Here is a 14,967-nt window from a genome sequence, read left to right as displayed (position 1 = left end):
GTTGTGCTGTATGTTTATCCGTTCATTAATTATCCATTTCTATGATTAGTTTCCAAGACAACCAAAGATATTTTTAAAAGAGCTAATCATGAAAACTGACTTTGCTTTGCGGGATTAAGATCAGTCGATGTGTGCTCAGTGCTCAGGTTGTGGCGTTTTGTTTTTGCCCTTCCAATCCTAGTGTTCAGAAAATGCATTCAATAAGTGTCCTCCTGAGAGTACGCATCCCTAAATGCTCACTGTTACTATTTTTATTCCTATTGGAGTCTTGCCAAAGAATTAATAAATACCGGTGGCGGTAGGGAATGGGCTACACTGCAACCTCATCCCCATTGCTCACTTTATTTCCAATAATAAGCCCTGGATAAGACACTTTCTTCCTGTATCCTGATTGAATACCGCGATTGGCTAGTAATTGATTTTTATTGTGTACTTGGTGCTATTATTCACAACGTGCAATACGTGCTTTTGTGATCATTCGATCATTCGAAAACCCTCATTTCCTTTCCAAATTGCTCATATTAATATGAAATATGATACTGCATGTTTGTCTTGATAAGATCGTAACAGTTTAATTGTACAAATTCGCGTTTTCGTTACTCACGCCGTTTTCACGCTGCGACGAATTGACTGTGTTTACCCTAGACACCACATACAGAAACAAACGCTAATGTAACGCATATCCATGGCACCAGACTGTTCTTCATTTGCATACGTGTTCAAAAATCTTGCACATGCAAATGATCCAATACCAGGGTGAGAGGAGCAGGTAGTGATGGGCGCGTACTGTTCCACACCCTGGGGACCAGGTTGGCTACACGGGACCCCCCGTAGCCCACAGACTACTACATGCATGTAATTTTTTTCACCACACACCGGCTTCACTTTTGCATGCCCTGTGACATATGGGATCTGTACACGACGGATTCAGCGAGCCGTACTTTGACGTGTCTTTCAAGAACCAATACACAAAAATCGCACAAGTTAGATGGCCCATATCCGCCATTAATTACTAAGTCTTAAATCGGTCGATTTCATAAAATTACTACAGAAGTAAATGTTAACTTTAATACCAATCATTCACGGAGCTTGTCAACCATTGTTACATTTTGTAAATGTTTGGCAAAAGGGCAATTTCCGATGTGTCGTTCAATCATGTTTCTTGCAATAAAGGGTAGTGCTGGCCCAACCTTGCTCCAGAATTTCCCTAGAGAAAAATGAGACTGCTAACGTTTGCGCAATCTTGTTTTTGAGATTCTTTCATTCTGTCAGACGCTACAAAAACTCCAATTGGTTTAATCACGTGCAGGCTGCTGAATTCGTGTGTCAGTATAGCTGGTGATTGATCATGTTGGTACTCTCTCACGACCAAACAAACCGATCAGATGTCTGGCTTCCACGGTTACTGGGAACTACAGTAATTAATTGCATATACATTGATTGCATATGATAAGTCCATTACGAGTATAGATACACAGTTCAGTTTTAACCAACCACTGAAGAACAACAATCCGTTTTAAACAAGAGTTTTCATTGACACGGACATGATTACGTTTACCGTTCCACAAAGGAAGATACATGAAAGACGATGGTGACTGCAATTGGTTTACATGGCTACAAGTATCAAGAGTAAGAAAACCCACGAGAAGACTCAGTTCACATCAGATCACTGACTCCAACAAACCAACCTGCCCGCTCAACATGCAACTTCTGTTGGAGAAGGGATTATTTTAATGGCAAAGAGTTTCTATCAACCAGGAGAATGTCGTACAACATGCTAATGTGCTAGGATCTCTTTTGATGAGCTGGATTACTGATAAGATAGATTAACAATCTTTCTAGAAACCGTGCCTGCATAAACTACAGTCATCATGGGAGCAGGTATAACATCAGGTGAGTGCAGTGAACAGGATACTTTCAATATCAGTCAGGAGGCAGTTTCTTCGTGGCTACATACTCCCTTGGATATTTCTATTGCGACAATCGTCGTACCTATTATCTGGTGCTTTGGTATCATCACTAACTTCACTTTTTTATTTGTCATTGTCCGCATCCCCAAACTGAGATCAGATACCAACATATATTTGGCACACTTGGCACTTGCTGATCTTCTTTACTTGAGTCTGGGGTCCGCATACAACATAAGGAGATACACTGCCTCCGTCGTGGCATTTCACCGTCCCTTCGTGAATTCTGCACAGTGTGTCAGCTTTTCTACTGTAGCAAATACTGGCTACTTTGCGTCAATTGCACTAATAACCATGGTGTCTTTCGAGAGATTCCTCGCCCTGTGCCATCCCATTAAACATCTCAAAATCCGCGGACGAAGACGCACCCGTAGAATGATTGCAATCTGCTGGCTGGTGGGGTTTTTGTTTTCCGCTTCAACATCTCCGGGTATTCTAGTTCTCAACGTAGTTTGTCTCCAATGGCCCGATGTCGACGCCTTTCTGGACTACCCATCCAGCTATGCATACTGTGGGCCTGTGTCACCTTGGGTAAACTACTTCATCCCACCCCTACTGAATCTCCCCTGGATCATGGCAATGGTAGCCAACGTTTTCATGTATGTAAGAATCTTACAAATACTCAACAAACGCACCTCCAACAAACAGATTACAGTAAACAAATATCACAATGCGACTCGTATCCGAAATCACGTTGCCAAAATGCTGGTCGCTAACGGCACTGTGTTCTTCTTATGCCAGGCCCCATATCGCATCTTCAGCCTGTCTGGATGGATCTGTCTTCTGGCTCAGATTCCTGATCCATTTCGGGCTGCATTAGGATCAGGAACCAAATGGATATCCGTTGTTCCCCAGAACATCAATGCAATGATTAATCCGTTAGTCTACGGAGCCGTGAACCCAGCGTACCGTTCTGCGATCAGAGTGGCGTTCAAGTGCAAAGGCCAAGCCAGGAGGCAAAACACATCTCTCTCTGTAATGCGTGTACCAGAACAGAATATCACAACAGCCTCCATTGACGAAGACATCGAGACTAGACTGTGATTTCCGAGGTAATTGGAAAATCAACATGTGCTAATGCGAACAAACTTTGTAAATTATGTACACTAACGAGGATTTCGACACACGCCTAATAGCTGGGTGGCTTTGGGTCGATTAGTGTATGAAGGAAGAATTATCATATTGACTTATGGAGGGAGGTCGCTGAAAAATTTGCAATCATCAAGCCGAAGGACCAGATAAGATTCCGACTCGTGCACTTGAGGAGTGTGCTTCTAGTCTAGCTCAAATTCTCCGAAGCATGTATCAGAAGTCCTTATCCACTGGAATCCTCCCAAATCACAGGCGCAAAGCTTATGTCACACCAATCCATAAAAGAGGGACATCCGTGTAAATAGCATCCACTGTCACTCACTTGCATCGCATGTGAGCCGCTGGAACCTATCATACATAGCAATGATGTGAGTCACTAGGGAGATTCTCACTTCTCTGTGACAGACAAGGTAAGTTCAGGAGCGGACGGTCCTGTGAAACCCAGCTTGCTGGACTTGTCAACGACTTGACTCAGATCCTGGATGCCAAGATACAGATTGGACCTTAACTGCATCGTGGACTTCATCAAAGACTTTGATGTTGTGCCGCATCATTGCCTTCTGGCTGAACTTGTTTGGCAGGCTTCCTGGCCCAGACGGTGTCAAAAGGTTATAATTGATTGGTAGTCCTCATCAAGCCCCTCAGTAATCACTGGGGCAATATTCTGGCCACAGTTGTTTTTAGCTCAATTAATTAATCCAACATGATAATCTCATTCTCTACCGGGTTGTTGATTCAACAAAATGACTGTAACAAAAATCATGTTCAGGTCACAAAAATGAGAAATTGTGTGATTCTCGTGGAACAAGCGGCATATCTGCACATAATAATCGCAACCATGCTGTCAACCACGACGCGACGACGATTCCGCGGCTTATCATGTGACGTCTTCAAAATGGTCGTGCGCGTGTTGATATCAATCAAACGATCTTTCACGGCCACGTCTGTTCATTCGGCCGCCTTGATTGCTATAAAACTACACATTTGCCGCGTGCCGACTGCTACATATTGAACAGACGTGGCCGTGGAAGACCATTTGATTGTTATCAACACCCTCAATGCCATTTTGAAGAATCACGTCTTGGCTGCGATTATTATGTGGAGAATTGCCGCTTGTTTCGCGATAATCGCATGATTTCTCAGTTTTGTGACCTGGGCACGACCTTTGTGCTTCATGCCGATGGTTCCGTCGCTGCGCAAGCAAATCGCAGGTCGACCCCGGGGCGGATTTACACATCATGTGTGTGTCAGATATCAGTTTCAATATTGATGATAAGCGCAATCGACAAAAAACCAATGTTATACAACAATGTACATGTACAGTGATTGCTTTGATGTGTCTTTTGTTTAACAGGCCGGAATACCATGAGTAGATCTCTTGTGCATCTACTGTTAATGAATTTGCAGAACGAAACAGACCTCAAAGACGGCTTCTCAATGCAATTGATCTATATTGAGAACGATTATGTGTTAAGTTTATAAAAAGCCGCGGCATACTCCCTGTGGGATATCCCTCAGGGATTGTGCTATGACTTTGTACGTACGAAGCACGTACGGTGTGAAACGCTTGTATCGTTGTTACCCAAGCTATTTCCACCATGTTTTCACACATGAGTGGGAGCAGCGAACTAGCAGACGAGCACGCGACATGCCCGTGAGCTGCCGTTAGTTTGTCAAGATTATTGTGTTTACTGCCATTTGTTTTTGTTAGTTTTACATCAAAATCCAAGGAATCTAAGACAGAGGTATTACAAAACAATTGTCGACTGCTGTGATGTGGGATTTTCGCCTAGGGTGCTATGCGCCCCTCGGGTGTTCAAAACGTCATATATGCCACATCACAGCAGTCAACCATTGTTAATTGATTTTTGTCGATTGCGCTTATACCGCCGCATTCCTGGGTGTACAAGTTATCGTTTTACTGAAGACTTGGATCACCATGGTACCTTATAACAATAACCCCTAGGACCTGTGCTCAATTCGGTTCCTGTAAAAGCATTATGGGACCGTTAAAAACAACAGAAGGGAACTGTACGTGTCGTCCTTGGTAATGAAACAGTGGTAATATAAAACAATACTATATATGTTTGTGTTCACCAGTTGTTCACCGGCAATTGCTCATGTAAATGGAGTGCCGCGAAGTGGGACAAGGTAGCGAACACTCTGTGGATAAAATATTGTTCCCTTTATGTCTATAGGGAGCTGGAGAAATGAAATTGTCAGATTACTGTGACATAGCCTACTTAATTAAAAGCAAATTGCTGTACGAAACCACATGTTAACCCTAAAAGGGCCGGGTTATTTTGACCATCTCACAGCCGGGGGGGGGGCGGATTCCGCCCTAGATCTGGGCCATCGAGTGACAAAATTTTTTGAAAACTCGGTACATGCATAGAGCAACTCTTCATAAACATACCCAAGAAATTTCATGACTAAAGACCAAACGGTTTGGAATTATGGCTAATTAATTATTCGTATGTACGAATGGCAATTCTGCTCTGTGTATACGACGTAAACGGGAAAATTCAGTTTTCACGGCGCGTAGCGCCGGACATTTTTTTTCGATTTTTATGTTTTTGGTATCAAAATATGCGCAAGGCTCGAGGCTAAAAAGTCATAACAGCTCGGGTCGCGGACAAATTTTTTTCAAGGTTAACGCGGAAAAAGTTGAGGGATTCCGCCCCCGGCCCTTTTAGGGTTAAATCACAGCGCCTGGCAGGCTGTGATTCTTTTTAGAAAAAAGAATAACACTTCCAACGATCACCCGTATGTTGTTTTTTTCATTGAATAACATCCGTTCAGCGGCGCTTGCCGACTATTGACTTCTTTAATGCGTTCGATTACTTCCCCCGCGCTTACTCGTGCAAGCGTGACAGCGTTCGATTTACCTCTCACGTGACTTCTCGCGCTTACTCGAGCCTGGCCCAAGTAGCCGTCTCGCTGAGCCGGTTACTTGGGTAAGTATCCCATAAGGCCATGCAACATCCGGCGGGCGCCTCAGGCCGTTTCCGAAACGGGCTTCCACGGAGCATAGAGCTACAGACCCTATGTAGCTCTATGCACGGAGCTACGGCTACGAATTATTGTTGGCGCGTCCCCGCGTTTTTTTCAATGGGCGTGGACGTGCTCAATAGACAGTTAATTGATTTGGATGCGGCCTAGCCCGGGAAAAAAATGTTGCAACCTGACGCCACTTCCGCGATTGTGTACAAAGTCTATGGAGAGTCAAGAAAATTTTCTAAGTATTTCCTCACAAAATTGGAAATATTTCTCAGTCCCAGATTCATGTCTTATCGTAATTTTTGCAATGAATGGCCCTTCATTGAGATGATATATGAAGAAAAAAGTGGCGCCTGGAAAAGCAAAAAAAAAGGAAGAATAAAAGAGAGAAAAAAAAGAGGCGAGAAGTCATATTGGTTTAAATTTAATGGGGGCAAAATGTCCCTGCCCCCCTCTAAAACTGATAAATCGAGAATATGTTGAGAAATACAGGACGCCCATGTTTCCAGCTCTTGCACGAAACCTTACCCGAAACCGTTCGTTTATTTAGTTCCACTGCGCATGTCTGTTCTCAAGCGAGGAGCCAGGCGCGAGTAAGCTGAGGGAAGTATAGTAATCGAACGCTCTCCTTGCGTACGTTCGGTTTTAGGTTAGGTACATTATGTGATTTTTTTGCACGTCACAGCCGGCAAGCTCTCATGCTTGCCCTGTAACCAATGGGTTTTGTGCATGACAGATTCAGCGAGCGAGCTGCACTTCTGCGTGTTTTTCCAGCACCAAAGACACAAAAATTGAACAGGCTAGTAGGCCGATATCTGCTAATAATTACTAGTAGTCCTAAACTCGGTCCATTATAATATTGCAAATGTTACCAACTACATGTATCTTTAAATTAAACGAATCTTTCATCAGACTTGTCAACTATTGGCAAATTTCGTTACTACATGTTTGGCGAAAGGGTAATATCTGATGTATCATGTCTGTTTTTTGTAATACAGAAAAGTACTGCCTCAACTTTGTTCCAGAATTTAGAGAAAAGTGAGACGGTTTATGTTTGCACAATCTTGGGGGGGGGGTTGAGATTTTTGAAACGTAACAAAAGCACCAATTGGTTTAATAACGTACAGGCTGCCAAATTCGTGTGTCAGTGATCGATCATACTTGTACTCTCCCACGACCAAACAAAATGATCAGATGTCTGGCTTCCACGGTTACTGAGCAGTAATTGATTGCATGTACTTACGTCCATTAATAGACACATACACTGTAGTTCCATTTTAACCAACCACTGAAGAAGAACAGCAATCCGTATTAAACACGAGCTTTTGCTGACATGAAACGATTACGTTTACCTTTCCAAGATAGAATATATGAAAGACGATCGTGCCTGCAATTAGCTAAATGTAAACATGTACGTTCCTAAATTATGTCAAGTAAATATAAGCCACGACTTGCTCATAGTGTTAAAGTATCAAAAGGCCAGCACAAGATGCGTTCTATGCTCAATGACTGAGTTACCCCAAAATAGCGCAGGTTAAATTAACAACCACGCCCATACACAGAACTTTCAGAGTACCTTCGGCCACCCCCCAACTCCCAACCCCTAGTCTATGTAATGGACCATGGCATATGGCATGGTCTATGATATGTGAGCAGATTCGCTGATTAATTAGGCAAAAGACAACCGCCTCTTGACCTCTAGATTTTAACCATTCGGCGGACGCTTTCTAGATCGGGTCTTTGGTCATACACCCGTTGCGCGTCATAGACAATGGATTTAAAAAAAACCTGTCTCACGCACTCTGTTTCATGTTACGCGATAAGCGCCCGGCTGTTGTTGTATTACAAAACACTGCATTCGAATTGACCAATCAAACCATTTAGTCCTGATTTAGGAATGAAATGACGTCACGATCTAGTAAAAGCGACTCCGATTGGCTGGCGCGCGGCTTGCATATCTCTGCATGTCTAAACATATCAGACGTCATACTTGGCTCCGTGGAAAACGGGTCATACTCCGACTACCCTCCCTCTCCCCCTCCCCCTAAAAAAATAGAGCATGCATTCAAATAATTTTCAATTTGCTAACGAATAGAGGGAAAGCGCCACCACTTTCACAATGACCATCAACTTGACCGGAAAGAGAGAACACGGCAAGACGGGGAATAATCCGGCTGCAGGCTATTCGGCATGACACCATGTCAGGAGTGTTTTTACAAGCACGTGAGTTTAGACCCGAACTGGAAATGAAGAGCAAACACACTGGGCCTTTCAAAATATTGAACGTTTGATGAGTGACTGGAAGTGTACACAAATTCATCACAAAATTCAATTTGACCAAGCCAGTATGTGGGGCAGGATTTATTCCATTTTTTTCAGCTACACGTGCACTCTTTGAAGGAACAGCTTTTTTGGATAATTATATTACGCAGTTCGTTTATTTTTTCCAAGCCACCGAGGCGCTTTTTTAAAGCCCAAATCAATCACGTCGTGTTGTGTTCCTCCCCCGAAAAAGCAGGTCGTACATTAATATCGTACAGAGTCCATTTATGCACAATAACAACACACGTATACAAAAAAAGAAACGCGCGAGAAGGCTCAGTTCTCATCAGTTCACTCACTGACTCCAACAAAACGAGCCTTCATGCTTAACATACAACTTCTTTTAGAGAAGGGATTCTTTTAATGGCTGCAGCTCTCTGTACTGGAATAATGTCGTAACGATGTTCATGTCCCAGGAACTTTAAATGATGATCTTTTAAAAACAAACTGTGCCTGTATAAACAACACGTACGTATAGCCATCATGGGAGCAGGTATAACATCAGCTGAGTGCAGTGAACAGGATACTGTCAATATCAGTCAGGAGGCAGTTTCTTCGTGGCTCAGTACTGCCTTGGATGTTTCTATTTCGACCATCGTCTTACCCATCATCTGGTGCCTTGGTATCATCACTAACTTCACTTTTCTATCCGTCATTGTCCGCGTTCCCAAACTGAGATCAGATACCAACATATACTTGACACATTTGTCACTTGCTGATCTCCTTTACTTGAGTCTTGCGTCAGCATACAACATAAGGAGATACACTGCATCCGTCGTGGCACGTCACTATCCCTTTGTGAATTCTGCCCAGTGTTTCAGCTTTTTCACTGTAGCAAATACTGGCTACTTTGCATCCATTGCTTTAGTTACCATGGTATCGTTCGAGAGATTCCTCGCCCTGTGCCACCCCATTAAACATCTCGAAATCCGCGGACGAAGACGCACCCATAGAATAATTGCAATCTGCTGGCTGATGGGTTTTTTGTTTTCCGCTTCAACATCTCCGGGTATTCTAGTTCTCCACGTACGTTGTCTCCAATGGCCCGATGTTGACGCCTTTGTGGACTACCCATCCAGCTATGCATACTGTGGTCCTGTGTCACCTTGGGTAGACTACTTCATTCCGCCCCTACTGAATATTCCCTGGATTATGGCAATGGTGGCTAACGTTTTCATGTATGCAAGAATTTTACAAATGCTCAACAAACGCACCTCCAACAAAAAGATTACAGTAAAGAAATATCATTATGCAACTCATATCAGAAATCAAGTGGCGAAAATGTTGGTCGCTAACGGCACTGTGTTCTTCTTATGCCAGGCCCCATATCGCATCTTCAGCCTGTCTGGATGGATCTGTCTTCTGGCTCAGATTCCTGATCCATTTTTGGCTGCATTAGGATCGGGAACCAAATGGATATCCGTTGTTCCCCAGCACATCAATGCAATGATTAATCCGTTGATCTACGGAGCCGTGAACCCGGCGTACCGTTCTGCGATCAGAGTGGCGTTCAAGTGTACTGGCCAAGCCAGAAGGCAACATGCATCTACCAGTGCAGTGAATGGAGCAGAACAGAATAACACAACGATTGTAGCTGTAGACGACATCGACACCAGACTGTGATTTCTGAGGTCCTTTGAAAAGTCAACTTGTACATGTAATAATGCGTACAAAATATGTGTACCCCTGTACACAGCTGCGATTTTCAACCACAGGCCAACCGCTGCTGCCACCAGTTGTAACACTTGGATATTTCAAGGGGTAGTAGACGATGCCGGGGCTAGAGTCGCGGTTTCGGTTCCAGATAGATCCGATATACAAAGTGTATACACGTAGCCGGAGCGGACTAAAGAAATCTTCTGCTTTCGTATGATTTCTGGACCAGGGTGAACATCATAGTTACATTGGTAATGTGGTTACTTAAAGCCATTTGACGGTTTTCTCGTCTAGGGCTGTATGAGTTCCTGCTCGCCTTTTGGTGATCTGAAGTCAGGGCAGTCATGAATGATGTGGTTGATGGTTTGTGGTTTGCCGCACTGACACAGAATTCAGCTGGTAGCTCCGATGCTGTGGAGGAATGAGGCACTACGGCCCCAACCAATTCTTAGTCGATTGAGTTGGACCCAGGCCTCAAGAGGAATATCTCAGCCTGTGGGTCTGAAGGATGGAGTTTGAGTAAAGTCACGTAGTCTTGTTGAGGATGTTGACCAGGCATCCTTCCACCGATTCAAGGTCCATTATGGGGAGATAGTAAGAATGGCGATGATGCAGAGTGCTTTTGAAGAAGAATATAACCACTGTACAATGATAATCTACAATGTTTATTTGGGAAAAAACGGACATATATCTTTGACAGAGAGTTGGATTATGCTGGTAGCCGTTGAGAAGAGAGACTCAAGACATTTGGGGAGAGAGGGTGATCAAATACAATAATGAAGCACATGAGTTGTGCGTTACCTCATTAAACATATGGCGGTAAAAACTAGAAATCTAGGATATGGTTTATAATGGTTTCCAAGGTTCCATGATCAGGCCCCGTTTCATCACCAAACCAATGCAGACAACTGGGGGGAACTGTTTGGGTGAACCACAAAGTAAAATTTAAGTATCTTACATTGTGTCATCAGGGGAAGCTCGATATAGGGGCTTAATTGAAGAGAATGTAAATAGTATGTATAACCAGAACTGAGTGATTAAAAGAGATATTAGATCTAGGCATACATTACCGGTTGGTCGAATTGTGTTGGAAGGTGGAATTATCATATTGACCTGTAAATATATAAACCTTTACATGTTCTTGTAATTCAATTAAGGAGAACAATTTTGGCAAATTCTGCTGTAGGATAGTCTTCATGTTGTACATTAGGTGTATTTACTGCATAAATGTAATGGAAGAAACTCGGTTCCCATCACTTGAAATAACAATTTGTTGTAAATATTTTAGTAAGTAACGGAATATAAATATGATTTGACGCCTTTCTCAGTAGAAAGAATACAGGAATGCGGAGGATTATGTCATGTGGTAAATATATGTTCACATGCCCGTAAGTCTGACAGCAGTTGCAGTCGCGGATCCGGGAATGGAACACCCCCAGCTCTGGCTTATTTTTTCCCATAAAAAATTATAACAAATAATGTGAGCCCCTTCCCCCCGGCTCTGACACCCAAAAATCAATTACGAGAATTATACTGGTAATAATGTCCGCCTGTGCACAGCATTTGGACAGAGCCTGCTGGGGTACGGAGGTATTTTTTACACTAGCGTTCATGATCGTCGGATATGAACATTGCTTAAATTGAAAGTATGGTACGAGCCCCCCTCCCCCCCCCCCCCCCATTAATTTTACGGAGGCCAAGTGTCCGGAGCAAAATCTGTCTACCTAAGCATTGATTTGTATGATGAAAAGCCCCTCCCCTGCACAAATTCCTGGATCCTCTCCTGAGTTGCTGAACAATATCCACCCAGTACATACAAAATGTCCGTGGACATTGTTGAGATCATCGCCATGTCTTTTAAAATACATAGACAATTGTTAATTTTGGTAAACGTTGTCAGCAGGCCTGTTTACTTGGTGTACTGCTGTCGTTAAAGACAAGAATCGTCACTGACTCTAATTTTTTGCGAGAATTTCGACAACCCTTCTTAAAAATTGTGCAGTACTTGTCCAAACCCATTTGAGAGAAACATCCATGGTTTTGAGGAAATTGCAAAACCAACACTTTACTTGCATTGCCAAAACGTTGATGGATCTATTTGTCAAACCCAGAACGTTGATGCAGCTGCGTGGCCCATACTCTCTCATTTTCATCTATGACTGTCACAGTTTCTGCGCCCTACTTAGGTCAATAAATATTTTAACAGTGCATTTAGTTTAAACAACAACCTCATTCTGGCAAGTTCTGTTTGATGAAAAATAATCAAGCTGCTGCAAACTGCTCACTGACTGGATTGACCTGAAATATACACATCGTTCAATCACCATAGCACCATTGGCTTAAAAACACCTTAAACGATTCATACTGGGTTTTTATTTAAGAAATTGAGCTGTACATATTTTGAATTGGTAATAATAAGAAATGTGTGACTCCTGTTGTTTCTGCAAGTTAGCACTGATGAATTTTTTTCAGCGGTTTAGGATTTCTAATGTAGAGTTGTGTGATGTCCTTCACTTTCCGATCATCGCGTATCCAAATATGCTTTGACCCGATACCACACAATGCCGTGCTCATTAAGGAATTGTTGGAAACATCTTCACGAAGAAATGTCACGGTTTCAAAGAGTATGAATATTCATTATATGTAAATAAACTATGACGACACCGTCGTTTTAAAAGGGGTATATGTTGTTACAAATCGGGGTCCAAGTGAATTGTAGTTTTCGTGTGAAAACCTTATTTGTCAAATACATACGGTTACAATAACAACTTACTGCATAAGTTTCATATGTGTTTAAGGAATCTCCCATGCTTTCCAGCCCATATTGGAATCCGACGAACTTATGATTGGCCTGTATTGGCTAAGCATAGTTCCAATCGGGCAAGTGTAATTAGGGCGAAATACATTTCAAGTGCAGAAATTGGCCTGTTTGAGAGCTGAAAATTATTTTTAACCTCAACAAACAAAGTTGGTTGAAAATGTTTGTTGGTTCATGGCAATCATAAAACGGTTTCTGCATAGTAATTGACTAAAAGTACATTGACTACTTTATACAAATACGCTTAATGTATGAATGTTTTCTAGTAGGCCCATATGGTGGGAGGGTGGATTTTCTGCCTTGCTTTTTGTTGCATAACATTAATTCACTGACGAGGACTGTTTAATACTGATGTCCCTACTACCAGCAAGTTATCGAATTGTTGAATAGTAATGTAGTTTGCTTCATAAAAAGTGCTGTGCATGTCCCACTTGACAATGATTCTCACTCGATGACACCTACCATGGACAAGTGTATTCAGCCAACCAGACACCGTTTCATGAGAAAGTGTTAGCGTCCTTTAAAATCGAGCTAACGATTTTCTTCCCTTCTCATACCTCCAACCTGTGCATCACTTCCAAACTATGTGGAAACTCGGAACAATGACCTAACTTACACCATGAATTGATGTATCTCTTCATTCACATGCAGAGCTGTGCATGCACTTGCTGAAATTTCAGATTTAGAATTTTGTTTAGTAAATGTAGCCGTGCAAATTCCAGCATGGGATCAGGTATAACATCAGGCGAGTGTAGCGAACGAGATACTGTCAATATAAGCCAGTGGGCAGTTTCTGCGTGGCTGTACACTCCCTTGGATACCTCTATTACTACTATCGTCATACCCATCCTCTGGAGCCTTGGTATCATCACTAACCTGACTTTTCTGTTTGTCATCGTCCGCGTTCCCAAACTGAGATCAGATACCAACATATATTTGGCACACCTGTCTCTTGCTGATCTTCTGTTTTTGAATTTGACATCTACGTACTCAGTGTGGCGTTACGTAGATTCCCCAGTGGCCTACCATTTCCCCTTCGTGAGTACCGCCCAATGCATTTCCTATTTCACTTTCACCAATACCGGCTACTATGCATCCATTGCACTTGTGACTGTGGTCTCACTTGAGAGATACCTCGCCCTGTGCCATCCCATGAAACATCTCGCCATTCGCGGACGAAGACGCACCTATAGAATGATTGGCATCTGCTGGCTGGTAGGGCTACTGTTTGCTGTGTTCACATCGTTGAGCCAGGCAATTCTTCATGTGCAGTGTTTGCGGTGGCCGGATGATGACGCCTATCAAGACTACCCATCGAGCAGAGCATACTGTGCTTCGGTAGCACCATGGGTAAGCTACTACAATCCACCAGTGCTGAATATTCCTTGGCTCATTGCAATGGTGGCCAACAGTTACATGTATGTGCGCATCGTACACATGCTCAACAAACGTAGCGGTCAAAACTTGGTCAGTAATGGCCCCAACGCAATTAAGATCCGAAATCAAGTGGCCAAAATGCTGGTTGTTAACGGCGTAGTTTTCTTCCTTTGCCAGACCCCATATCGTATCTACAGCTTATCTGGATGGATCTGTTCATTGGTTGGTATTCGTAATCCTCTCTGGTTACCGGGGATCAGTGCCTGGATTGCCAATATTCCCCAATTCATCAACACGCTCATTAATCCGCTGATCTATGGCGCTGTCAATAGGCAATATCGCATTGCTTTCGTGCAGGCCTTTCGTTGCAAAAGTCATCACTCCACCGGACAACACTCGCCGTCACAGCCCACTTTTACAACGCGTGCAGCTAGTTCCAAACCCTCAACCGTTGAGGAGGATACCAAACTGTGAATGCTGTACTATAATTGTTTCATTCATGTTACAGTCATGGTTTTGGTAAAGTTGCTCTACCCGTGCTATTTAACATTCGATTTTTTTCCTCTTAACGAATTTTCAATATGTATGTTTCATTTAACTCGACGTTTTTCACCCTCTGAGAATACGCTTCTATTTTGGGTTACTTTGTGCCAATAAAAAACAAAAAACATACGCCTGAATTATTGTCTAGCTGCAAATCAATATTTCATAAACTAAAGTGGGCGGATTTGTTTC

General features: G+C 42.8%; 3 protein-coding genes across 3 annotated transcripts; all 3 read left to right on the top strand.

The window, feature by feature from the left end:
• The first annotated feature begins 1,871 nt into the window (after positions 1 to 1,871).
• On the top strand, positions 1,872 to 3,011 carry LOC119722207 (neuropeptides capa receptor-like). Its single transcript, XM_038192252.1, has one exon. It carries the CDS (start codon positions 1,872 to 1,874, stop codon positions 3,009 to 3,011), a length of 1,140 nt encoding a protein of 379 aa, XP_038048180.1.
• A 5,853-nt stretch (positions 3,012 to 8,864) lies between these two features.
• Positions 8,865 to 10,004, top strand: LOC119722178 (neuropeptides capa receptor-like). The gene has a single exon (XM_038192225.1). It carries the CDS (start codon positions 8,865 to 8,867, stop codon positions 10,002 to 10,004), a length of 1,140 nt encoding a protein of 379 aa, XP_038048153.1.
• Positions 10,005 to 13,578: 3,574 nt separating this feature from the next.
• On the top strand, positions 13,579 to 14,735 carry LOC119721777 (neuropeptides capa receptor-like). The gene has a single exon (XM_038191735.1). It carries the CDS (start codon positions 13,579 to 13,581, stop codon positions 14,704 to 14,706), a length of 1,128 nt encoding a protein of 375 aa, XP_038047663.1. The 3' UTR covers positions 14,707 to 14,735.
• Positions 14,736 to 14,967: the final 232 nt, after the last annotated feature.

Source organism: Patiria miniata, unplaced genomic scaffold, assembly GCF_015706575.1.
Source record: "Patiria miniata isolate m_02_andy unplaced genomic scaffold, ASM1570657v1 HiC_scaffold_14, whole genome shotgun sequence".
In the NCBI taxonomy this organism is placed as follows: Eukaryota; Metazoa; Echinodermata; class Asteroidea; order Valvatida; family Asterinidae; genus Patiria; species Patiria miniata.
Note: the sequence above shows the minus strand (reverse complement) of the source record. Positions and strands in the feature narration are given on the sequence as shown.